This window comes from Aulostomus chinensis, chromosome 20 (assembly GCF_037954235.1).
Source record: "Aulostomus chinensis isolate RoL2024-O1b breed Wild chromosome 20, RoL_Achi_v1.0, whole genome shotgun sequence".
Classification (NCBI taxonomy): Eukaryota; Metazoa; Chordata; class Actinopteri; order Syngnathiformes; family Aulostomidae; genus Aulostomus; species Aulostomus chinensis.
In genome coordinates this window covers 19,899,930-19,923,644 of record NC_141339.1, presented here as the reverse complement: position 1 = coordinate 19,923,644, position 23,715 = coordinate 19,899,930, and the positions used below count along the sequence as shown (strand labels likewise).

The 23,715-nt window shown below is 42.3% G+C and overlaps 1 protein-coding gene across 1 annotated transcript in view; it reads right to left on the bottom strand.

Moving 5' to 3' along the window:
• The window catches only part of LOC147243181 (MAM domain-containing glycosylphosphatidylinositol anchor protein 2), a 135,286-nt gene that overhangs the window by 17,866 nt on the left and 93,705 nt on the right, over positions 1 to 23,715 (bottom strand). Inside the window, exons 11-13 of the mRNA XM_086189142.1 lie at positions 23,382 to 23,530; positions 11,942 to 12,119; positions 536 to 556 (exon numbers count right to left, since the gene is read on the bottom strand). Of these exons, the coding sequence (XP_086045268.1) occupies positions 536 to 556; positions 11,942 to 12,119; positions 23,382 to 23,530 (348 nt within the window). The remainder of the gene's footprint in view (positions 1 to 535; positions 557 to 11,941; positions 12,120 to 23,381; positions 23,531 to 23,715) is intronic.

Here is a 23,715-nt window from a genome sequence, read left to right as displayed (position 1 = left end):
TAGGATTTGGAGTATATAGGCAGAAGAAGAAGCAAGGAAGAGGTGCGCATGTAGTTTCCCTCAGGGATTTGGATAATGATGTTGGTGATTAGGATGTTTGTTATTATGTTGGCAATGTTTGTGTGAACACCCACCAAAAAATATAGAGGAAAAAAAAAAGAAGTAATAAATAAAAACCGCAATTCACAACAGCACACTGTAGCACAGCTAAGAACGATTTAGAATAGATTCTCAAGGTGTGAATAACATGAATTTGTAAAGTTTGAACAATGAAACGACTCGTTAATGGAACTAAACATTGAAATATAAGAACACATAACGGCACAAATGCATGCATGCATGATGATCTCTGCAGAGATGTAAACTCTCAACATGCCAGAGTCCCTGAAGGGAAGCTTCCTTTATCATTACTTCTGGATCTTTTTGATGCGGCGAGACATGTTGAGAGTCTGATCTCTACAGTCTCCCCACTGTAGTTCACGGGAAGGGGCTCACTCTCTGATCAGACATGCTATGTGTGATGCCCATTACTTACTCAGGTGTGGGTTGATGGGAGCTGTGAAAGAGAGAGGCCAGGGACAGTCGTTAGTACAGGATATCTTCGCCGTCTGTCATTAAGGGCAGCCGAGGAGGCGGCCGCACAAGCATTCAAACTATCTCGCTTAGAAAGAACTGTTTTGTGAGCTTTGCTACAGGTTAAACAGAATACTTGTACACACTAGCTGCTGCTATTAACCTCTCGTCCTGCTTTTCATGGGCATGGCATGACATATCCAATACTTTTCAGACATGGAGCTAATAAAAGTCCACACGTGGAGAAGAGTTTGTGGCTGCAAAAGTCTCTCAGTGTTAAAAGAAAATGGTAGAAGGGAAATTAATGTTGTCCTGTGACTAAAACACTGTGGAAGCATATTAGAGGTGGACAAAAAGTTTGGATTTTTGGGGATTGGGGGGGGGGGGGTGGGGTGGGGGTAGTGTGAACCCCCACAAGTGGCTACAGTCCCCTGTTGAAACTCTTTTGTGTGTTGAAAAGAAGAAGCTCCACGTGTAACCGAAGAAGCATGTGGTGGTCCGCGGCCCTCCCCGGATCGGCAGGGGGGGAGAAAAAAGAGGGAGAAAAAGGAGGGAAGAATTAAAAAAATCAAAAACAACAACAACTATTGATGAATATCAATAGTTGATCAATAAATGGTTAATAAATTGTGATGTGCAAGAGCAGCGTGCAGGACTTTTTCTTTCTCATGTTTGAATGGAGGAAAAAATGGAACATTAATAATCAATGCTTAGTCTTAAAGGTTTGGTAATTAAGCATTACTTAAGCCTAATTAAGAATTAATTAATGTTCTTTGAGACCTTTACTCCAAAGTGCAGAACATGCACACCTGAAGTGACACTTCCCCTTAACCCACGAGCCCCACAAAGACCTCCCCTGTGTTTCCATCCATCTTTGCTGCAACCCATTTCAAACATCATTAGTGGATGATTCCCCTACACATCAATTAACTGTTTACTCATGGCTGATTACACATTAACTAACTGTTATTAAAGGAATAGTTCACCCAAAGATGAAAATTCAGCCATTATCTAGCCAACCTCAAGCCGATGGAAGGTCAGGTGAAATTTTATTTTCGTTCCTAAAACACCGCTGGAGTTTCACAGGCAACACAGGAGAGGAAGGTGTTGCAGGAATCTCCCCAACAACTGAAGTGAAGGATCACTAACTGTGAAAATAAAACACGTAATAAAACCACAAAATGCTCCACAAAATGCTCTGAAGTAATCCAAGTGTCTTAGAACCTCGGCTTGCCAAGTTTTTTTTTTTTTTTTTTTTTTTTTAGAAAATGGCGGCATGTTTTTAGCCTCAAAAACAAGGCGTCCGAGAGGTTTTTGGTCATTTTTGGAAATTCCAAAAGTCTCCATTTACTTCAATTCTTTGAAATATTACAGCAACACCCTTTCCTGTGAAACTACAGCAGTTTTTTTGGTTTTGTGGACTTCAAAACGTCTCCCAAATTTCCATTGGCAAGAGGGTGAGTAGATAAGACTCAGATTTCCATTTTGGGGTGAACTATCCATCTATTCATGCATCGACAGATTCCTTTCAGTCAGTTAAATACTTAATTCTTCCTTCTTCTTGCCACAACTCACTGTCATTCGTTAAAAAAAAAAGAAAAGAAAAAAAAAAAGGCAGGAAACAAACTGTTCCAAGGTGGTCCGAGTCACCTTTCACACCTGCTATTATGGTCCAGACCAGACGACACAGGTGCTAAGACCCATTTAATCAAACCCTTTGTGCAAAAAGAAAAACCCCAAACAGGGACCGCTGACACTCCAGCGGCTCACAGCGTGATGATGACTGTGCAGGCAGCGAGAGCTATCTGTAGGAGCTGGAGTGGAAAAGGTGACAGCAGTCGTTCTCTGCTTATCAAATGTAGAAGACAGAGGGATTAGAAAGACCGGCCCGACCACATTAATAAGCTTATAGCGCAAGTGCTTATCATTATTGCCATTTACTGTCATTGCTGATGTTCTTGTCCAAGGTGACTTCCATTTAGAGTGCTAAGCCTATTTCATACTTCCATCTACAAGCCAATAAATCAGAAAAAGGAGTAATAATAATCACAAGTGTGTCTGCTAATCACTTTCCTGTAACATCCTTGATTCTTTGTTTTTGCCTCCATCTCTACAGCGGCTTTTTGATCAAACGCTGATGAGCCGACTCCATTAATATCAGGCTTCTTTTCCATATTCTGTCCACCTATCTGTCGTTCTATGCCTCCCTTACTGATGATTTAAGAGTCTGCCACTGCAGCAAACACAGAAAGGTCAAGGGTATCACGGCGAGTTGCCACAAGCCAGTTAGTCGGCACTTCACTTTTTGCAGAGTAAATACCATTTAACCTGTCAAGAAGATACATGGGCGTTTTCATGATCGATTGCTGACGGGCTGAATAGATGTGATACATCAGCTCCACCACAAAACTATGTTGCAGCATGATTTATGAAACCTGGCTGTTCATGGGGGGAATTGATTTTAATCCAACCAATTAAAGTGAGTAATAACAAATCATTCGTACAAAGGAAAACATGTACTGAAGACCGGAGAAACACTGAGAGGCTGTAAGCTGAAACTCAGACAGTGATTTGTGCCTATTGTGTTGTGGTTTATGGAAATGTGTGTCCACTTTAAAGCGCTAAACACAAAAGCTCATACACAGAGAGAGAAGGGAACATTGCATTTCCAATTGAATCGTATAAAACATTCAGGGGGCTGAAGCGAGGCCATTGGGGGCCACATTTGGGATGAACACACTTCATCCTGTCATGCAGCAGATCCTGACAAATACCTGCATCCAGCACTCCTGAACCTACACTGGGCTGTGCAGGAGCTGCAAAGAAAACTTTACACATCATCCGGACTGTTGCGTAGAAACGTTTTTATATGACAACTCACACCTGCAGGGATGTGAAACGGATGCTGCGGTTTTCTCAGAAAACCTCTATATTCTTCAAGCTCCCCCCCCCCCCCCAACATCTACTCGCTGACTGCTTCCTGTAACTCTCCTCTCTTCCAACCTCTCTCCATCCTTCCTGCTCCCTCCTCCTCCTCTTCTTCTTCTTCTTCTTCCAAGGCCAATTTCTATGAAAATATGTTTCGTTGTCAGTTTTTTGTTGTTGTTGTTGTTGTTTTCACCTGCAGTTTCCCCGGGCTGACTCACTACGCCTCAGACCAGATGAATGTGTCTGCTCAAGCAATGTCTCTTAACCCCACCGAGGAAATCAAGCTGAGCACATAGGAGGCCCAGAGGCTACTTCCCCTACTGCTGCGCATGTACACACTTGCTGTACAACCAACACACTCACACATGATTTCACTTCCAATTTTACAACGGATGACGGTACTGGATACGTGTAAACAAACTGGGATTCAAACATAATACAGGGAGAGAGAAAGAGACTTATGTTTTTAACTGTAAATGTATGTATACTTAACGAGGTGTACCTCTGAGGCTTGTTCTCATGATAATTTTGTAGATACTCCTGCAGAAAGTAATGCAGTATAATCAGTGTGATAACTCACGCCGTCCTGACGCAAGAGGAACTCGGCGTTCAGAACTTTGCATCCATGTTTTTCAGGCAACAAAATGGGTTGTTTTTAGCAGGTAGTGAGCTAATCCAGACTTTTTTTTTTCCCATGGTTTTGGCGACAAAACCATATGTTTCGTGCCAGACAATCAGAACATTTTAAGCTGTAGTTAATGAGTGATGGCTGTGCCTACACCCATGACCGCAATTGTCAAGACAATTACATAATATTGCATTTTCCACTGAAAAGAAAAGGGTGCGCCAATCCTGATTGCAGAGATGTACCCTGCATTGAGTACTCACACTCTTGCTTGCTAACATCTGTCACCAGCGTGTCTCATATAGGTCACACACAGACACACACACAGAGACACACACACACACTGACTACAGTGCAACATGATGGCTCGGGAGACTCAGAACAAACTTGGTTGTGCACCTCATGTATAAAAGAAGACTGTGTTACTGTACTGCATATTTCTTTCCTAAAAAGTGTTCAGAAACACGCTTCTGCATTCTCTTTGGTGGTGAAACGAGCTCATGTGTTACATAGGTGCTATGTTGGAAACAATCGAAGCATGGGTGTCACCAGTGAGGTTGTTGCAAATCAATGTGCACGAATTCCATACAGAAACCAGGAAACCACCGGAATGTTTGATAGAAATATGATGCAGCTGATGCGTGATGCCATTCATGTGAGGAGTCATCAGAAGCTGCATGACTTCCAGCTCAAAGCCTAAAATAATGGTCAAGGCTGAAATGTACTTAGGACTGTTGTCGAGATAAACACCCCAAGTGATAATCAAGTGATCCAGTAGAAAACTTCTCTCATAACAGGTCACGTCCGATTTTCTGTTTTTCCAAATGAGAGGACAAAACAAACCTATGATGCGTGAATGCCTTCTGTCCAAATTGCCTAATTTTGATTGAAACACAAACTGAGCTCATTGACCGCCAAAGGACAGAATCCGTAGAGGCCGTCCCTGATACAAACAGTGATTTCATCTTGGCAGGATTCCTTGTCCACTGGCCTGCAGCCGTATTACAAAGCAGTAGACAATTCCGCTGCTGCAGCCAAGTGTCATCGTACACACAGCAGAAGCCTGGCTTCTAATTTTACTGACCTCATATAATCTGTGCTCTCCAAGATTCCCATCCATCATGTTTAGGGGGCCTGGGTGGGTGCCATGGGGCCCCGAGGAAGGCCTTTGACGGCTTCACGGCTTCAAGCTTCAGTCCGAACAATAACAGCCAGGGTAAATGTAATTCGGCAATCTTCCCCTCACATCTCCCTGACAAAAGTAGCCCGAGCGAAATCACTCTATTGGGCCCATCAATCAAGCCAGTGCTCCCTCAGTGAGCATGTAAACACACTGGTAACACACCCACACACACCCAGCCCATGTCCAAGAGTGTCATGTTCCTGCGTCAGTGTGTGTGTGTGTGTGTGTGTGTGTGTGTGTGTGTGTGTGTGTGTGTGTGTGTGTTACACATGGATGCGAACAAATGAATCATTGCTGGACTTCAGCATGGATGAACTTGTTTGAAATGGTAAGCAGGGCTGAAGCAAAGAGGTGGTGAAAAATGTTCAACTACATGACAGCAGCCTAGTACGGTCCCTTGTAGCGTTACTCACTATATACCCAAACAAAACAAAACAAAACAAAAAGCACACACAAAAAAACAAAAAAAATACTGCTTTTGTAACATTTTGGCTAAAGATGTGATGCTGGCTGATACTTGTAGAAGTGATTAGATGTTGTCGTAGCTACACTGTCTGCTTTAGACGACTGTAGCTCCCATGTCCCAGCAACTCTAACTAGAAGTGTTGAATACACCAAAAAAAAACCTGAATTATGAGATGTCACGTGTAGGATGTTACCTAGATATGATGCGGGGGTGTCTGCTCATGGTGTTTGGACATAAACATCTGAAGCCAAGAAGCAGGACTGTTCCATTACGTTCAGCTTTGCTGTTGGTGGTCATGACATGCACTGACACAGCAGTTACGCGTGTTAAGGAGTCCAGAAATCCAACAATACACATGGAAGTCCATTCACTTCCTTTGAAAACATCTACGATCTTTTACGTGTTTGCAAAGTTCCTCCTTCAGTTTGTTTTCCATCTGGTATTTGCCCTGAGTGAGTTGAAAGCTGGGAATTTCGCAGTGGAATCAGATGGACTGTGGACAGTGCGCTAAAAGCTAACGTGCCACCCTTGCGCTTAATAACAGGTGTTTACTAACTCAGCAGCTATCGGAGATGTGTTCCATGTAAATATTCCGTGTCCAGTTGTTAAAAAACACACAAACACACCAAATCACCCTCAGGGTAATCAACAGACATTTGATACCGGAGGCATAATCCGCGTGTTATACCAAATTACAGGCACCGGCAGCCAAAAACTCTTGGTTCAAAGATGGCTGCCATTCCACAACCAGCACCGAGATCCTGTTACTAGTGTGGTCCACTGCTAAGATCAATAAGCTTAAGTGTGTGTGTGTGTGTGCGTGCCCGCGTGTACGTGTTTACTCACAAAAGAAGTGCTGAATACAATCAAACCTTCTAACTTATCTTTCACCTGAACTACCTGAACCGAATCAGCATCTTCTCCCTGCGTAGTTCCTCACTCGTGACTGAGAACTCTCAGTCGGGATTCGCAGTGTGTTACCTCCTCATTAAAAGCTTAGTCAAAGACCACGGAAGTCGCAGAAACAATCATAATGCAATAACTCTGCCACAAATAGCAGGTTGCCGTGCTATTAACCTTATAAACAGCGATCGTGTGGGTCGACGTTGAAGCAACGGCTCCGAGCAGACTGAACACGCCGCAGCAGATGCATTCATTTACTGTTTGTGCTGATGTGAATTTCAACAGTGATGCATTAGCTTAAAAAAAAACAAAACTATATTGTCTTGGAATCTTAAACAGAGTGACTCAAATCCGCAGTTCTGTTCAATAAAAACGCTGATGCCTATGTATGACCCAGGAACCTACACTTCTACGGGTTACACTTCTTCTACATAGCCTGGGTTCAAATCAGCAGCTGCGTAACCGTTAAAGTTTTTTGCAAAATAAAAGCGATATTTCTAAAATTTCGACCAAGTACAATTGCGATTTGCAGGTGTTTCTATTGAATGGTGTTTAGCGCACAAGCCGTAATTCTCATAAAATCTCATCCTGCGAGACTCCAGTTTGAGGAGAAACATTTCGCATTTTGGAGCAGCTAATTCAGTTGTCACTACTGCTGTTGCCCCCGTTCTCATCACAAAACGGAGGCAGGGATTGATAGTTCAAAGGCGAAGTCTGGGGGCGGCCACAAATATGGGATCAATAAGGGATTTAACGTCACTCCCTGTGTCACATCCGGTGACCTGTAAATGCAAATTTTTTTTTTAAAAAAAAGTGTTTTTCCATTGCACATTTGCGATATTCTTTTATAGCGACACGTCTGAAAAACCACCTCAGGAGAGCGTAAAAACTTTTAAGTGATATTTGAGAGGTTGTTCGAAATTTAAGTGTTTCCATTACCCGTTATTTTTTATTGCGATATTTAGGTTTTGCACAGTTCCAGGGGTAACGGAAATGCAGCTGGATTCTGCAACTGTAGCTCAGATGTTATTCATGTTGCTGACACAATGTTTGCTAGCACACATCCTACGAACGGGATAAGTCGAGTTCATCTTCCACTTAGTTCCGAAATAAATGCACATGTTCTAGCCGGACTGAACCAGGCAGATGACTGTCTTCCCAACTTTAAAAAGTGCTGGTGCTCATGGGAAATGCAGTCCTCATTCTGGTGAACACTGCTGCTTTTGGTAAGAGTGGGTGTGAAAGTCAACAACAACAAAAAAAAACATGGGAGGGAAACTTCGCAGACTTTCAACCTGTTCTGAATCATTACAATATCTCAAAAGTATGCAAGCGGACACTGTTTCACTTCCCTCCGTCGTGGCTTCACTCAGACTTCTCCGTTCAAATCCGCCATGGGCTGTTCTACGTATTTGTATTTTTACATTTTTTTTGGGAGTCAGATTGGCTCCCCGCAGCTTCAAAATTGATCCGTCTGCCAGGTTTGCTTCTATTTGAGCAAAAGTGAATACCGCAGCATGTTTTCTCTCATTATGTAGCATCAATGTAAAAAAAAAAAGAAAAAAAAAGTCTCTCCTTCTAATTTACTCTTCATTTTTTTCTCATCACTACTGCTTCAGTTCAAAGGCTTCTATTGTGATCAAATGTTCTTTTTGTCTTTTTCCTCTCTTGTACAAGAATAAAAGAGCTGCGATACAAATAAAGATGGTCTAATTCATCGTAAAAATACTGTGCTGAAATAAGGCTCACTGTTAGAAACCACATACATACTGTATATCCCAAGACAAACAGCAACTGTAAATAAATAGTATTTAATCGAGGTAATCGAGGATTGCACGAGGATCATAGTGAACAGCCCGACACGTTCGCCAGAGCAAGGGACGGAGGTCATCAGGCACACGACTGTATTTGATGAGGATTTAGTGGGTTTTACCCTCAGGATATTAATAGTATATGCTGCTGTAGGAGCTGCTTAAAAAATGGAAAATTAAGAGTGTTCTACCAGGTCACTGAGAATGTGGACAGAAGGCTTAAATATTAAATCCTCCATCTTGGAGGGAACTGGAGAGAGGGAGAGGTGTTACAAGGAACACCTAACAGATGCCGAGTTTGTCGAGGCAGCAGAATTTCAAAGTGTGTGTGTGTGTGTGTGTGTGTGTGTGTGTCCGCGTGCGGAGCCGGGTGACACAACAATCCTTCATCCAACAGCTGGGGACACTAGAACTGCTTTAGTGTTTCCTTGCCAACTCACAGAGAAGCCGCTACCGTTGACTTTATGTGCATCAGAATGGCTGTTTAGCCTAAACGGTTGCTAAACGTGCTCATCGGCTGATTTTAGAGGCCATGTGTTCCAACTACGATCAGACATGTCAGGATAAACAAAAATACACACGTAAGAATGGAGAAGAAGAAGACAAAAACCTTCCTACAAAGCTTTTTACTGATATGTGTACATCACATGTTATTCATCTCGTTCAAATGAATTGAAGAGACAAAACCAACAGATACCAATGACCATCGAAATAAATCAATTCCTCCCTCAAGCAGATTCAATAAAATTGAAAATGATAATTCCCACAGCAGGGGGGGACCCACAGCTAAAGACACACTTATAGACTGTTTCGCTCTCCAGCTAGCTATTGCAGCGTAGCTCATAGCCACATGCTGCTAATTGCTGAAGGTTGATTGACAGTTGGAGGTGATGACATTACTGGTTCATACACGCTCATATAATCTATTTTTTTAATATAAAAATGGTAAGACATAGATTTTTGTGTTCTATTTTTTGCCATACATCATTAAGTGAGAGCCAAATATGACCTGAGATCTGATCTAAATGGCATTTTTTCCTTTCAGCTGCTTGACCTGAAACTCCTCAACCATGCTTACAGTCTCTCTCTGCTCCTCTCAGAGAGGCGATAATGGAGATGATCCTAGACTGCATTTTAGGATCCTGAACCAACAGTCAGAGTGTCTTTGGGGACTCGTTCTCAGAGCAGGGGGGGGTTTCAGTTCAGACCTATATTAGCCACAGTGACGCTACGCTGTGTGTGGGAGTACAGAGCAGCCCTGGAGTGATAATTAGTCCAGGCTCTCGTTGGCCTGGCGATTCACACATCAGCATTGGCTCTTTTCATTCCTTAAAAAATAAATAAAAATAAAACTTGGTTTCCTCTGTATCATCCTTTTCGAGAAACTTGGCTGCCTCCATCTCTCCTTCTCTGCATCTCACTGTCTTAATTGGCCTCAATTCTTTTCATTTCCCTTTGATTCAATTCAGCTGAATTCAACTCAAGGTTTAGCCTGACTACAAAATATCTCAAATGACTACAAAAATAACAGCATTGAAATTCTCTCTCTCTCTCGCTCTCTTCCCCATTTCACCAGTCCCAATAAACTGCAGTGAAACTGAATTATTCAAAACTGCAGTAGCACAACTCGGGAAGAGCTCAGCAGCCGGTGATACAGAAAACAGTTAGGTTTGTTTCTGTAAATGCACATTTCAAGTACCTGTGCATGTGTTTGCAAGCACTGCTGGGTCTAGAGTGGATACCACTGTTGGTTTTGTATTTCAGCCAGTATGCCGTCCCACAGGCCAGCTGCTGTTTATTTATGTAGAGAGACTGTGTGTGTTGATGTATTCTCACTGGCCTGACCAGGCCAGTGAGGACACACAGCACCAGATCATCTCCATGATATCCTTCTGATTGCTAGTCTTTTACTGTTGATTCAAAATCGGCCTCAACCAAACGAAAAGATGTGATGGTTCACTTACTGTAAGAATAAAGCAATACTTCACCCAAAAAGTGTTTTTTTTTTTGCTGTACAAGGACTCAAAAAAAGGTGTTTTGAGCACCACACAAAGAAGTTTTCCTCTCTCTTGCATCACCTCTTTGTGACTGAACAGTATGCAGAAAGAGCCAGTCATATATATGTAGCTTGAAGCTAAGTACAGGAGCTTGAATAACTCTCGCTAACAACAGTTGCAGCAAAAAAAACCAAAAAAAAACCAACAACAACAACAACAGCCAAACTGCTCAAAAATGTACGATTACAAGCTCTCAAGTGCATTGTCCGATATAAAACTTTAATTTGAGCTAAAAACCAAACAAATGAAAACCCTTCCAGTCTGGTGTGACCAGCTGACATGTTCAGTCGAGGCAATTTGCTCGCGCTCATCCACGGTAGCGCCAGATGACACGTGTTACGGTTTGTTTTTAGCTCAAATCAAAGTGGGTAACTGAGCACATGGCTGGGTGACGAAGATGAGGATGACGCTGCCACCAAGTGCTTGAGAGTTCATAGGCAGATGTGTTTGGCTAGTTTTGCTGCTTTGACCCGTCAGTCACCATTAGCTTCAAGCTAAATACACGTTACTGGCTCTTTCTGCTCCCCGCGGGCAGACAGAAGCGATGCGGGAGGGAGCTCACAACACCAGGACCTCTTTCACGAGGGTAGTTTTGCTTTAAGCAGGTTTAATTTTGCTTCACGGGTCATGTGGGGCTTTGCAATGTCAGACACCTTTCAAAACATTTGCAGTACAAACATCCCGAGAGAAATTCCATCTTGTGGCAAAAAAAAAAAGAAAAAAAAAAAAAAAAAAAGATGAGAATGAACCAAACAGGAATAAGTTGTTTTGGAGGAAAATGACGTGAAGCATCTTGTGGCCGGAATGGAAAGTTTGAGTCATATGATGCTTTGATATCATGATGATCTCTCATGCAAAGAAAAGTCAGGCTTTGCCGCAGTGCAGGATAGACCTGACTCAGGCAATAAAGGTCACGAGGAGGAAGATGATTAGCGAGTTGATCAGCATTCATTTAGCTCAAACTGGTGAAAAAGCAGAGCGAGTTGATTTCAAGCTGTCTCTTGATGACTGACGTTGTTAGATGCAATTCAAATTATTTTAATGAGTTCACTTCTCCTGGTCCTTTCTCATACATATCATACATAATGCATTGTGATCATGGTCGTGATTGCTGATACAAGAGTGAACTTTTGATCTCCATCGTTGCAGATGAACATGTGTTGTAATGCTGTTGAGCAAACTTTAGCCGGGGTTTGTTTCATTCAGTATTTGGCAGTTAGCTGAGGGATAACGTTAGCAGCTGCAGCTGTAATTCCTCCATCTGTGCAAACACATGCATGACAAGATGACTCCAGAGTGCGTCTCGGCTAGAGTATTCTCCAAACACGAGGGCGCCAAAATGCCGCACCAGGAACAGGCTGATCACTGTCCTCTAAAACATTTATCAGTACTCACCACTGTAAGTGACAATCCGGATGGTGGAGTCACCCTCTCCGAAGCGCGTGATGGGGGTGAGTCGCACCTCGTAGGATTCGGGCTTCACAAGCTCAGTTAAGTTGTGCGTCATGAGTTCTCCTTTGTTGATGGTTCCGTCTACAGGGATCTCCTGCTCCCACCAGCGCTGCAACCCCATCTGGACAGGAGGAACAACAAGAGGGTCACATTGTTAAAAAGCACAGGATTCTGTCCTTTTTTTGGTACAGTATATTCTCCTTGTTTTTCTCTCCAGTTTGGTGTCCTGGTCCTTGATTTAGCGCTTATGAGGAGCACCGCGGACAACCACTCGCTCCCTTCACCGCATGTGGAGTTGCAGGCTGCATCTTTTCACGTGGAGTGAGGGGCTTCACCTCCTGTCCCCCTCCAACCAACCCAACCAGGCTGGAGGCAAAATGAGGACCAGAACCTGCGGCCCGAATGTTGGAAGGCAACACAAAAGACTGCTGCACAACCTGGACGCCAGTTCCCCAGATTCTAAGGTCTTGTTCGCAATGCGGGGTCTGATTTGCTTCTTAAATCTTTGCAAGTGATGAGGTTGGGTCTATTGTGTTCAGACATTGCCAACCTATCTATATGGGTTGCTACGGTAATGACATATGCATCAGTACAGTAACTGCAGATGCGGTCAACGCAGGTCGGATAAACTGCCATGTTCCGTGGAAGCCTTCACCAATGTAAGATCAGGATCATTGATGATGATAATGATAGATGGCACGCCAAGCTTAGAATTCACTCGGCGACGTCAGAATCCTCTAGTAGTTTTTGTCCATCAGGACACAGTCTTCATCTGGTTTAGGCATCCACGCAGAAACAGGTAAAGAGTGACGCGGACGACACTTCTAATTCCAGCGTCCACGACAGACGTCGGCAGTAGACATGTGACTGGAATCAGAGTTCAAACTGCCTCCAAATGTGGTTTCAGTCAGTTTTGGAAAAATTTCACACCGTGTGTTTGTTTTTTTTGCCGTCCAGACATCAATCTGGATACACACACACACACACACACACACACACACACACACACACACACACACACACACACACAAAAAACCCAAAACAGATTTCACACTGGGAGTGTGAACCACACCCATAAAGCTTGGAATCTGCAACTAAATGTGAAAATGTTGTGTTTTACATAACGAATACACAAAGCAAAACTAGTGCAGACAACTGCTTAATATCTGAGTCACGTATTAAGTGAGGCTGAAGGGAAGATAATGTGTCCTACAAGGAAGAACTGCAGGCCTCCTGCTGGCTTTATTACATGGATTCTGCTCGAAGTTTTCTGCTGATTATGAACGAGAACAAAGCCCTAATCACAATCCTGCGAGAGGAATTCAACAATGACCTTGTGGTGTCTCTTCAGAAGGCTGCTGTAGCGTTTATTTGATGTAGATCAAAACCGTTCGAAGCCAGCAACGTACATGTTTATGCCAATATTTTGGTTGGGTTCCATCAGGATGGGTAGACAGGGAGACCAGAACCAAGTTTCTGAACACAAGAATCTCTTGAAGTTCACCTCTCAGATGAAAATAGTCCAGGTTGTGTTTGTCTAGAACCAAAGGATGCATGCTGGTGAACATTTCCAACAATGGCCATGGTGTCCTTTCAAAAACAGGAAGAACAACGAGTACAAAGACGGCTCCAGAACATCTCAAAGACCTTTAACAAAATTCTGGCCAGACAGTCTCAGTGCTGCTGAAATGTGTGTGTGTTCCTCTTCACTCAGCGCTGCCAGGAATAAAAATAAGTGTTTGACTTGTTATTATGATGTCACCTGCACTCCCGCGTTTTATACAGACCATATTTGACATTTTTTGGCAGCATAACGGTGGATAAAATATTTCGAGAGTCACACAACCTCTATCAGAGCTTGATCCAGTCGGTCTGATAAGGTTGGGAAAATCTAGAGGAGCTGCACTGTTAAATTATTAATCCACATTCACGTTGGGCTGAGCAGCCGTTTCAGTCTCTGGTGATCTGCCCACACTTACGCCGTCAGCGCGCATCCCCCCGCCAGCAAGGAAATGTTGCCACGGATACAAACTCCGTGTAGTGTGAAAAGCAGAGAGATTTACCTGCCGGCGATGAGCTTAATGGGCATTGTGTAAACTCATTTGGTGAGGGCTTGAATGCATAGGACCTTCATTTGTCGTGTGAAAATATGATACACTGGAGCCATAAATCAAGGCGCCTATACATGAGCCTGTCTAATGTGCCTCTAATGTAAGGGACACGCCACCGAGTCAGTGAATCATACAAAAATTAATTACAAATTTGAGACATTGAAACTCATATTAGCTGGAGGTATTGTTTTAATATCTATACTTTCATGCCCACTATCTCTTTGGAGGTAAAGTGAAATTTACTGCGTTACACCAGAGTCCACGTCTTTGGAATCACTTCGTTGTGTATCAGCTCAAACAATGTATGTACCGAATGAGATGTAAAAAAAAAAAAGAAAAAAGAAAAAAAGAGAGCTTTTCTAGGATTTTCTATCATTTTTGTTCATTTTTTTCCCCGAGAAGAATATTTTATGTTAATATCATTCTCTTTTTTCTTTTCTTAAACGCACTGTCATTTTTTAAAAATCTTTAATGTATTTTACCCTTTTTAACATTTTTATGTAATTGTTTTTTTCCGTTTTGTGATGTACACTCCGGTTCTATTCTCTTATCTGTGTTCTCTCTTCACATGATTCTTTTACCTTTTTTATATATATATATATATATATATATATATATATATATATATATATCCTTTTGTAATATTCTATCTTTGTTGTGAAGCACTTTGAGCTGCAATGTTTGCATCTATTGTTAATCATTATTCTCTGTATAAAACGGTTTCTTTCATTTAATCATCTTCTTGAAAGGTTCACATTCAAACCCTCTGGGGTTTGACACCCCTGCTGCACGTATCCAATCATTGTTTGTTTCTGTTATAAACATGTGTGCAAATGAATTGGGGGGGGGGGGGGTAAAAAAAGAAGATGAAATTAAAAAAAAAAAACATTTTGACAAAGAAGCATGCAAAGTTCTACGGAGATGTTTGTCCCACAGAGGCAGTGAGAAGGGAGTTCGTTTCAAAGTCTGTTCCTGGCAACACGTGACCACAGCAAATATGAATTCCTTTCACCATCCGTGTTGGATGCTGCCTCTCATCTGCAAATTAACCTTGTCTATAAGCATTTGTCTGATCCTCCAACATTAAACACTACACAACCAACACAATTTTCCCTCTGTACGTTGTTGACAGCTAGCTGCTCATTAGCAACATTTGCTTTCAAAGCAGCTCGCAGCCTTTGGATTCAAAGACAGCTAATAGAAAGCAGCACAGATATTTCCGAGTTTGCACGGAGAAGAATCTTGATTAGTTTTTTTTTCCAACTTAAGATAAGCCTCAGTATGCATGATACACACATTTACTGGTCCTTTGTGCATGTGTACACAAATACTTCCTTTTCTTAAAGTTTTTTTTTTTTATCTGATTCTATTAAAGTTGTCTCTAATAATTTCCTTTTCATAAGGACCTTGGACTGACAGAATTTCATTTCTCATCTTGGCAATAAATGATTAAACCCCTCAGGTATAACCCTCAAAAAAACTGAGTTCACACTTCTCACGTCCAGTGATACAAACCCTCCCCTACCAATTCAGAGAAACAAAACAAATGTTTGTTGCTGCATTCGCTTGAGGGCAAGAGAAGAGAAGGAGGGTACATTTTATCCTTGAGTATCAGTTTAACGGGAAGAGCTGCACAAAGACAAGTTACAGCTTCTGCATCACAATTAGTGACTATACATGCCCTTCTCAGTCCAAGTAGAAGAGGAAGTGTGTTGCCAGCAGAGACTGACAGAGATAGAGTGAATGAGAGTGTGATAGCGGCGAAACAGAGTGTGTGAGAACAATATCAATTAAGTAATTACTTAGAGCCTGGATGATCTACAATTAAAGGGTGCGATTTTTCATCACCATTAGTTTGCAGATAAATAGAGTCTGATACCAGCAATTGCAGATGATGCACTTGTCCCTACCTATCCACCGAAAATGTGAGCTTTCCTCTAAGGTACAAAAGGCACAGCAGTTAATTGCCATTAATTAAACAGTGTCGGGCTAAGTGTGTGTGTGTGTGTGTGTGTGTGTGTGTGTGTGTGTGTGTGTGTGTGTGTGTTGATATAATCAGGATGTTTGCTACCTTCCACAAGAGTGTAACACACAAGTGGCGGGACAGCATTTGTACTGTTCCTGAATAGACGTCACATACAGTATATAATAACAATCACACCCTGCTTTCTTTGGAGTGTTGGCATCAAGGTTAGGTGCAATGTTATTTGCCCTAAATAAAAACATCAATTCAATCATGTGTTCTGTTACCATACAAACAATACAAATAACATTTTTCCAATTTCAAGGTTTGATTCCCTGAAAATCCATATTGCTCCCACTTACACATCCTTCCTTTTGTGTTGCTGTTTTGTATTTTACTTTTTTTTTTTTTTTTTTTTAACTCAAGTGACCGAAACTTCCAGTGTCACGGACGGGCAATATTTTTCTTCATGTTTCTGGTTTGAACCCAGCTAAATACATCATAAAACTTCATCAACTTCTCTAAAATCAAGCTTTTTTCGGGAAGGAAACATTCTACTTTCTCCCATGAGACCAGACAGGAAAACTGATAGCCTTCACTCTTCTGTGCTGAATAAAACCCACAGACACCAGCTGACCGCTAGTTAGCTTAGCACAATGAATGGCAGTGGGTGGGTGTGTTAGCATACCCTTGTCTTGTTCACTTCAGCCAAAACATGTATTTCATCCACAAAACATTTTGTAGGTTTAAGTTTTTAGGTGCTGCATGAAGTCACTGTGGCCAGGAACGTATTTCCAGCTATGCCTCTGATTCTAAAATGACAATATCTCACAATTCTGAATTGTTATTTCATACCAAATGTTGTACACAAACCTAGTTCTGTTAGCGAAGGTAGAGACAATTGGAGAAAAGTGTGTTTGATGACTGTTGATGGAGCTGTGCAACACAGCCCACCAAGTGCCATTCATTGTGCTAAGCTAACTAGCTCCCAAATGCTCTTCGGGCAGGAGGTATGTTCCCCAAAAAGTAAATGTGCTTCTTTAAAACTTATTGCACAGTCCAACATGATTTTAAGTGAAACAACTGATTTTGAGAAGAGGAGAAACGTGTTTCAAAATGAAGCAAAAAGACTTTTTGCTTAACTGATCTGATCAACATGACTCACTGGACCCACAGCAGTTGTGATGCTAACGGTCGCTAATGGCTAGCGATATATTAATTGAGCGGCTATTAGATAATAATTTTAATAGTAGTAGTGTAAGGACTTTGTTTTTGTCTTTCTCTTTTCTTATCTACTATAGACATCCTCTTCTTCTTTTTGCCTCGTCCATTATTTCTGAGCTCTGAAAGAAACACTACAAGCTAGCAGGAGTTTCATGTCCAGTAAGCTCAAATTATAAAATGTAGAAGATGTACTGAGCTTTAAGGAGAAAAAGAGACATTATTCTCCAGATTCACAAGTCAGTGTACCATTAAATGATTTTCAAAGTGTTACTTTAAGCTAAAGCGATGCATAATGTTACTTTAAATTGACTTATGTCTGCAGCCTTGTGATGCTAATCATTGTCAATCAGGTGTTCAGTGAGGCCATTATAACACCGCCTGTCAGCCTGCCAACTTTATTGCAGCTGCAGCTCCACCCTCCTTCTGTGCTAATATCATTGTATTTCTAATCCAAAACGATTTAATCCTATGAGTTTATTAAATGAGGATTAGCGCTCCATCTGAACCTGTAATGATGGGATTCTTGGCGAAAAGAGCAGAGCCTGCTCTATCGAATTTAAGATCATAACAATTTGCTATGAACGGTCAGTTTTTTTTTTTTAATGTCCCGGACTGAAATTCATCAGATTGTTTTTGTCGCATTTATAACGCAGATGCTTGAAGGGTAAACAATGCATGGAACATGTACCTGAAATGTGAATTGGAGAGCAATCTATATATCAAATTAAGCTCTATCAAACATCCTCTGGGGCCTCTATTGTCAGTCAAAGAGGTTTTACTATGACTACAAAAGATACAAAACCTTAAAAATAATTGAAAGCTTAGCACAGTTCACACAAAAATGTGTTTTCATGGAAAAGCTGTCTCAAGACCCGATGGCGGTAGGTAACGTTCACTTCACAATACAAAAAAAAACTTCACAATTCAAAGACCTACTTTTTCAGCTTTCAGTTACATTTAATCCGCTACTCATTCACGTAGGTGTTAAGTTGCGCATTTGCAGCCTGTTTTATTCCAATTTTAGAATTTTATTATCGCTGTCATGTGATCTGTGCCTGTATTTTATAGCACGATTACATTAAAACTATGATTTTTGGTGGAGAGCAATGGGTCAAGGATGAACCACTTACATTTTGGGGAAGATGAATTCGTTAAGATGGCATTTGTCAGAGTTATGGCCGCTAGTCATCCTCTTCTTTGCCTTTTAACACCTTTTATTACTGCTGGTTTTAATCATTTTAATGCATGTCTGCCCTTCTTTTTAATATTTCATCTTTTTTCTATGTTTATCAATAATTTCCTGTATGAATACAGTAATTCCTCCTTTCCTCTTGCCCTTTTAACACTCTACATTTCATACAGTTTTTTTTCCCCTCACTTTTATAATTTGCGGTCAGCTATGACTTTTGTCCGTTTCCTCACTGCTTTTACGCCGTCGTTTTATTCAAATGTGATTGAGTAGTTGATTGATTTTCTATTTTTAATTATTAGATGTCAAATTGGTATCAATTCTGGACAAAAAAAAAGTAGTCTTGAATTTATTAGCATTCTTTAGTCCGGCATCATTTAGTTGTCTAAGTGTTAGCTAAGATGGCGTGTGCGCGCGCGTGTTTACTGCATCGCTACATCCTGCGAATATAAATACGATATTTTCTGGGAGAGCTCCATCGTAAGTAAAGAAAACATTTAATTGGCAAAGGGATGTCTGGTGGGGGTCAACGATGGTGTGAATGTTAGTCCAAGCAGCAGCGGCTCAAACTCTAAATGGAGGCTAATCCTTTCAAGTCTTCGGTATCAAAAGATGCTTAAATGTGCAAATCAAATCAAACATGAACTGTTAATTGAGAAAAAAAAAATTACCTTTTCAGATGTTTCAATGTTTTTTTGTTTGTTTTTTTACATATTTACTGGCTTATAGATTTTGCCCCTTTGGTATTTTATTCTTATTAATGTTCACTGAATCCCAGTGCCTGCACTCAATTAAGGGCTCTGTTTACATCCCATTACCTTTCGTTCTCTACATTTTCCCCATGGAGGCAGAGAGCCATATTGATTTGATGTCATTTGACTGCGGCAGCACTTCATGAGATTTTTATGGTGAAAAGCAGGAGGATTGATCAAAGCAATAGGTAGCAGCAGGAGCGAGCAGAAACACAGGAATAATCAAAGTGACGGGATAATGTTAGAGGAGCGTTGATTTACTGGTGGATGCCTGCACGTAATTAGTACAGCTTCTATTGATCTGGGTGCACACTTGAAAGATCTGTTGAGGAAGACAAAAGAGAGGGATGAGAAGAAGCGCTGGCAAAATTTGGGTTAAAAAAGATATCTTTAAGGGCCGAGTCGGCAGCATTTTCCTTAAAAAAAAAAAAATCCTTACTTATTGGGCTCTAGACATGCAGCCTGTATTTCAATGTTTTTGTTTTATCGACGTGACGTGGGTGGGTGCGATGACAGCGCGCAGTTGAGGTTGGGCGTCCACAGAACACGGCGAACGCAAGAAATTCATTCCTGAAAAAAAAAAAATGGTGGATGCACGCGGAGCAGCAGGGAAAAGGAAACGCAGCCCTACTGAGGCGAAACTATGAGCAGATGAAGCTCGCTCAAGGGCGAGAGCGAATCCTGGTTTGGCCTTCACCCGCTTTTTTTCACTGAAAGAGAGGCTGAGGACGAGGAGCGGAGAGGAGTTGTTGTGCTTCCTGCTGGACAGGTAGATGACAACCACTGGCAAATTGCGTATGCTAGCTGGATGGTTAGCTTATGCTAGCTGAGAGTCAACACGTGTTTACAAGCCACAGTCAGCCATGCTACGATTCCCCCTTTTGAGGGGTTCGAGGCGGGTGATCGTGCAGCTGGACAGAAGAGAATTAGTCAGCTGCGTTATCAAAACAAGGGCAGAAGTCACAATTTGCATCCTTGTGGGATTTAAATCGTTTTTATTTTAAATTCTCACCTTTCACCCAGAGGATCATTCCCTTTTTTAACCAGACTGTCTCTCATGAGGGCACTGGACGATGACACACAGCAGTCCATTACAAGCTCTTACTGTTAATTCGAAACTAACACACACACACACACACACACACACACACACACACACACACACACACACACACACACACACACACACACACACACACACAGGATAATAAGCTGCTGCTGGATCTATAAATACAGTGAAGGGCCAGAGCTTCCGTTGCTGCGCCGCAGTTTCACTCTGAGGCTGAGGTACGTCTGCATTTATTTACTAAAAGGAACCGCCCCGCCCACTCATTTCCTCTCGCTCGCCGCCCGCCCAACTCAAGCTCCTCACAACAAACAAAACACATTTCATCATGACTCTAAACCGATACCAAAATTTGAAATTTAATCAATCATGGGTGGAAAAAAAGAAAAAACAAAAAAAGATGTTCCGGGAAAAATGTCCCCTACAGGAAAGAATCTCTCTCATCTGAGACAATGGTTGATTGGTTCTTATGCCTCAGAGGAAGGAAATAATGGTCACACAATGTACCCTCTTGAGATATCAAGGCAAGAAGGTGGAAAAAAATGTGCCCAAAAAAACTGACGATGCTCTGCTGAAATAAATTGGCTACTGATGTTTTCCTCTTAACACACACACACACAGATGCGATTGCTGCGTGACTGCGGTCGAGATCCAGCACGGACGCAGATATAATCTGTACAGAAAGAAAAAGACAAGGAAGAGCGGGGAGCGGAACCAGCTAAACATAGAAGAAGCCAAACATACATTGCTGCCGAATTTTCAGACAAATGCCTGGCAACTGGAAACAGTTGCTCCTCAAGCACAACATCATTTATTACCAAACAGACCGACCGAGATGGATGACAGGAAAATCACTATGCCGCACATACACAACCGCTTCAGACTGTGTTTTCAAGCTTCAGTTCCTCGCGGGTGTAGTGTGAAACAAACATGAAATTGTGTTATTCATCGCCAACACAACTGCCAGGGTGCGCTCGCTAATTCGGGGGCAGAACTGAGATGGGCTCAGATTTGCGGCATTTCATTTCAGCCGGCTGCTGAACGGCGGCTCCCAGCTGATGCAACCTGATAATCCGTCATCTTAATGTTGCTGGTGTGAGACTTAAAAGGTTACTTAAAGGTGGTTCCCCATCTGATCCGTTAACAAACAAACCATACGGACCACGTGTGCTCTACGCTAAGGATGATCAACAGATGATGGACTGTTGGGAATTCTGTGGATTATGGAATTTTGACACAACCAGCGATCATAGCAGGGAGGTCATGTTGTGACAAGTGTCTCTTGAAGCAATGGCATGAATTTTCAATCCGCAGTGGAACTATTTTTTTGGGGTGGGTGGGGGGGACTGTCTTTGCCGTTATTCCTAAACTTTGTTTTCGTCTCCATAGAAACAGCAACATGGCCTGTACTAGCTGGCATTTAAAAACAATGGCAGCATGTCCAGCTGAGAGTACTTCTTCGAGAACGTTCTCCGTTTTTGATTCCAAACAGCGGCAGACAGCTAAACAGCAGGTTGACCTGTTGTATTTTTAGATGTTTGTCTCCTAAGCCGCCGACACTGCCATCTACTGATCAAATATGGATTACTTAACACGGTTTATTCTCTTCAAGCCTCTCGATGGAAGCGGCTTGTAATTGCCGTTTCTTTTTTTTTGTTGTTGCTGCGTTTCTAGAATTTCCGTGATATTTGTCGGAGGACCGTCAGACTAAAGACAAGATTTAACACCAGGAACACCGGCTTTCCAGCGCCACTCCCACGCGCTGCAACCCTACAGGCTGAGCTAGCAGGAGATCCTGCGGTGAAGATGAAACACACGTGCGACTGGCTGTGCAATCAAATAAGACAGAAGAGAGGGATAAACGCCGAAGTATGGAGTATCCTCGATGGGCTGCAGACAGACAGACTCTTGAAACGATGACCCCCCCCACACACACACACACACACACAGGTACACATATAATCAATAATGTCAACATTGGTCAGAGGAATAAATGCTCTCAGATGTTGTTTGTTATTTTAGAACCTTTTACGCTTCAGGACACATTTCAAAAAAACAACAAAAAAGCAGATATTTGAGGGAAGTCCTGGCCTTGAGGCTGGTAGTTGTTGAGTTGAATTATAAAAAGCTAAAACGGCTCATCAGACCTGCGCTGTGTTTCTAGTGCTAATTGAGGGAGAGCAAAAACCCAATTCATATCATATCTTCCACCAGAGGCAATGTGGAAAGAGCGAACAGTCAATGCGATGGTTAATATTCCCAATGATCGATTGAGGAGGCTTCCACCGAAAGGCCGTCCCTCGCGTGCACCGGCACAGGTGTGTGTGTGTGTGTGTGTGTGTGTGTGTGTGTGTGTGGGGGGGGGGGGGGGGTGGGCTGGTAGATACTGACTGGCATAGAGAGGTTGTGGGTGAGCGTGCCATCCATCACCGCTGCCTGCTTGTCATCTACAGAGTTTAACGTGCGAAGCAGTGGAACAAGAGCCTCTCTTGCAATTTTTCTCTGCGGGGAGGTGGGGGGGGGGTGGGTTGGGGTTTCCCTTCTACTCCTCCGCTGGAGTTTCCAATGGAGAGCAAAAACAGAAGCAATTCATGAAAACTGCAGGACTCATAGAACCAACCGCCCCCTGACAGGTTCTTAGTGATTCTGTGCTGCCCGCAGAGGCTCATTCACAGTCTTGAAAACTGCCGAATAAAACAATGAATTGAAGTGTAAGATTTGGCGCTGTTGAGAAGAGTAAAACACAAGCATGCTTAAATTGGGGAGTAAGAAAGGTTTATACACCCACGGTGGCCCAAAACAACTTTTCAGTGACGGGCTGAAAAGTGGCTGACCACGACCAGTAACTCAAAGATGATTGGATTGTTTCAGGCTTTGAAAACTCCTGTTCTGGCAGTAATAAAAACTTGCTGAGTGGTGGGTTCTGTGCGTCTGAAAAACACTAGAGAGCAAAAAAAAAACAAAAAACACACACACACACACACATACACACTTGAATGATACACCCTCAGGTTGATGAGAGGAAAAGAGAACAGATCAGCGGGCAGGATTAGAACGTCAGACAGACAGTGAGACTACCTGTCTGATGCCAAGTCTGTAGGCGACAATGCGATCCACAGCGTTCGGGTTCATCTGGGTCCACTGGAGCTTGAAGCTGTAGACTCGGGGTTTGTTCTGCCACAGAGGACTGTAGGTGTCATAGTAGAACTCCGGAGGGTAGGCCTTGCCTGGAGATAGAGCACATGAATATGCTTTATACTTTATACCTCATGTTCAGTCAAGACGGGAAAAAAAAAAAAAACCTGACAGTTTGAACTGCAGGAGGCTGAAACTCCAAGAATCCTGAAGCTGTCCTCAGATATGCTTGTTGTGCGTTGATACTCCACCGCTGCCAAACCCAGGACGCCCGCAA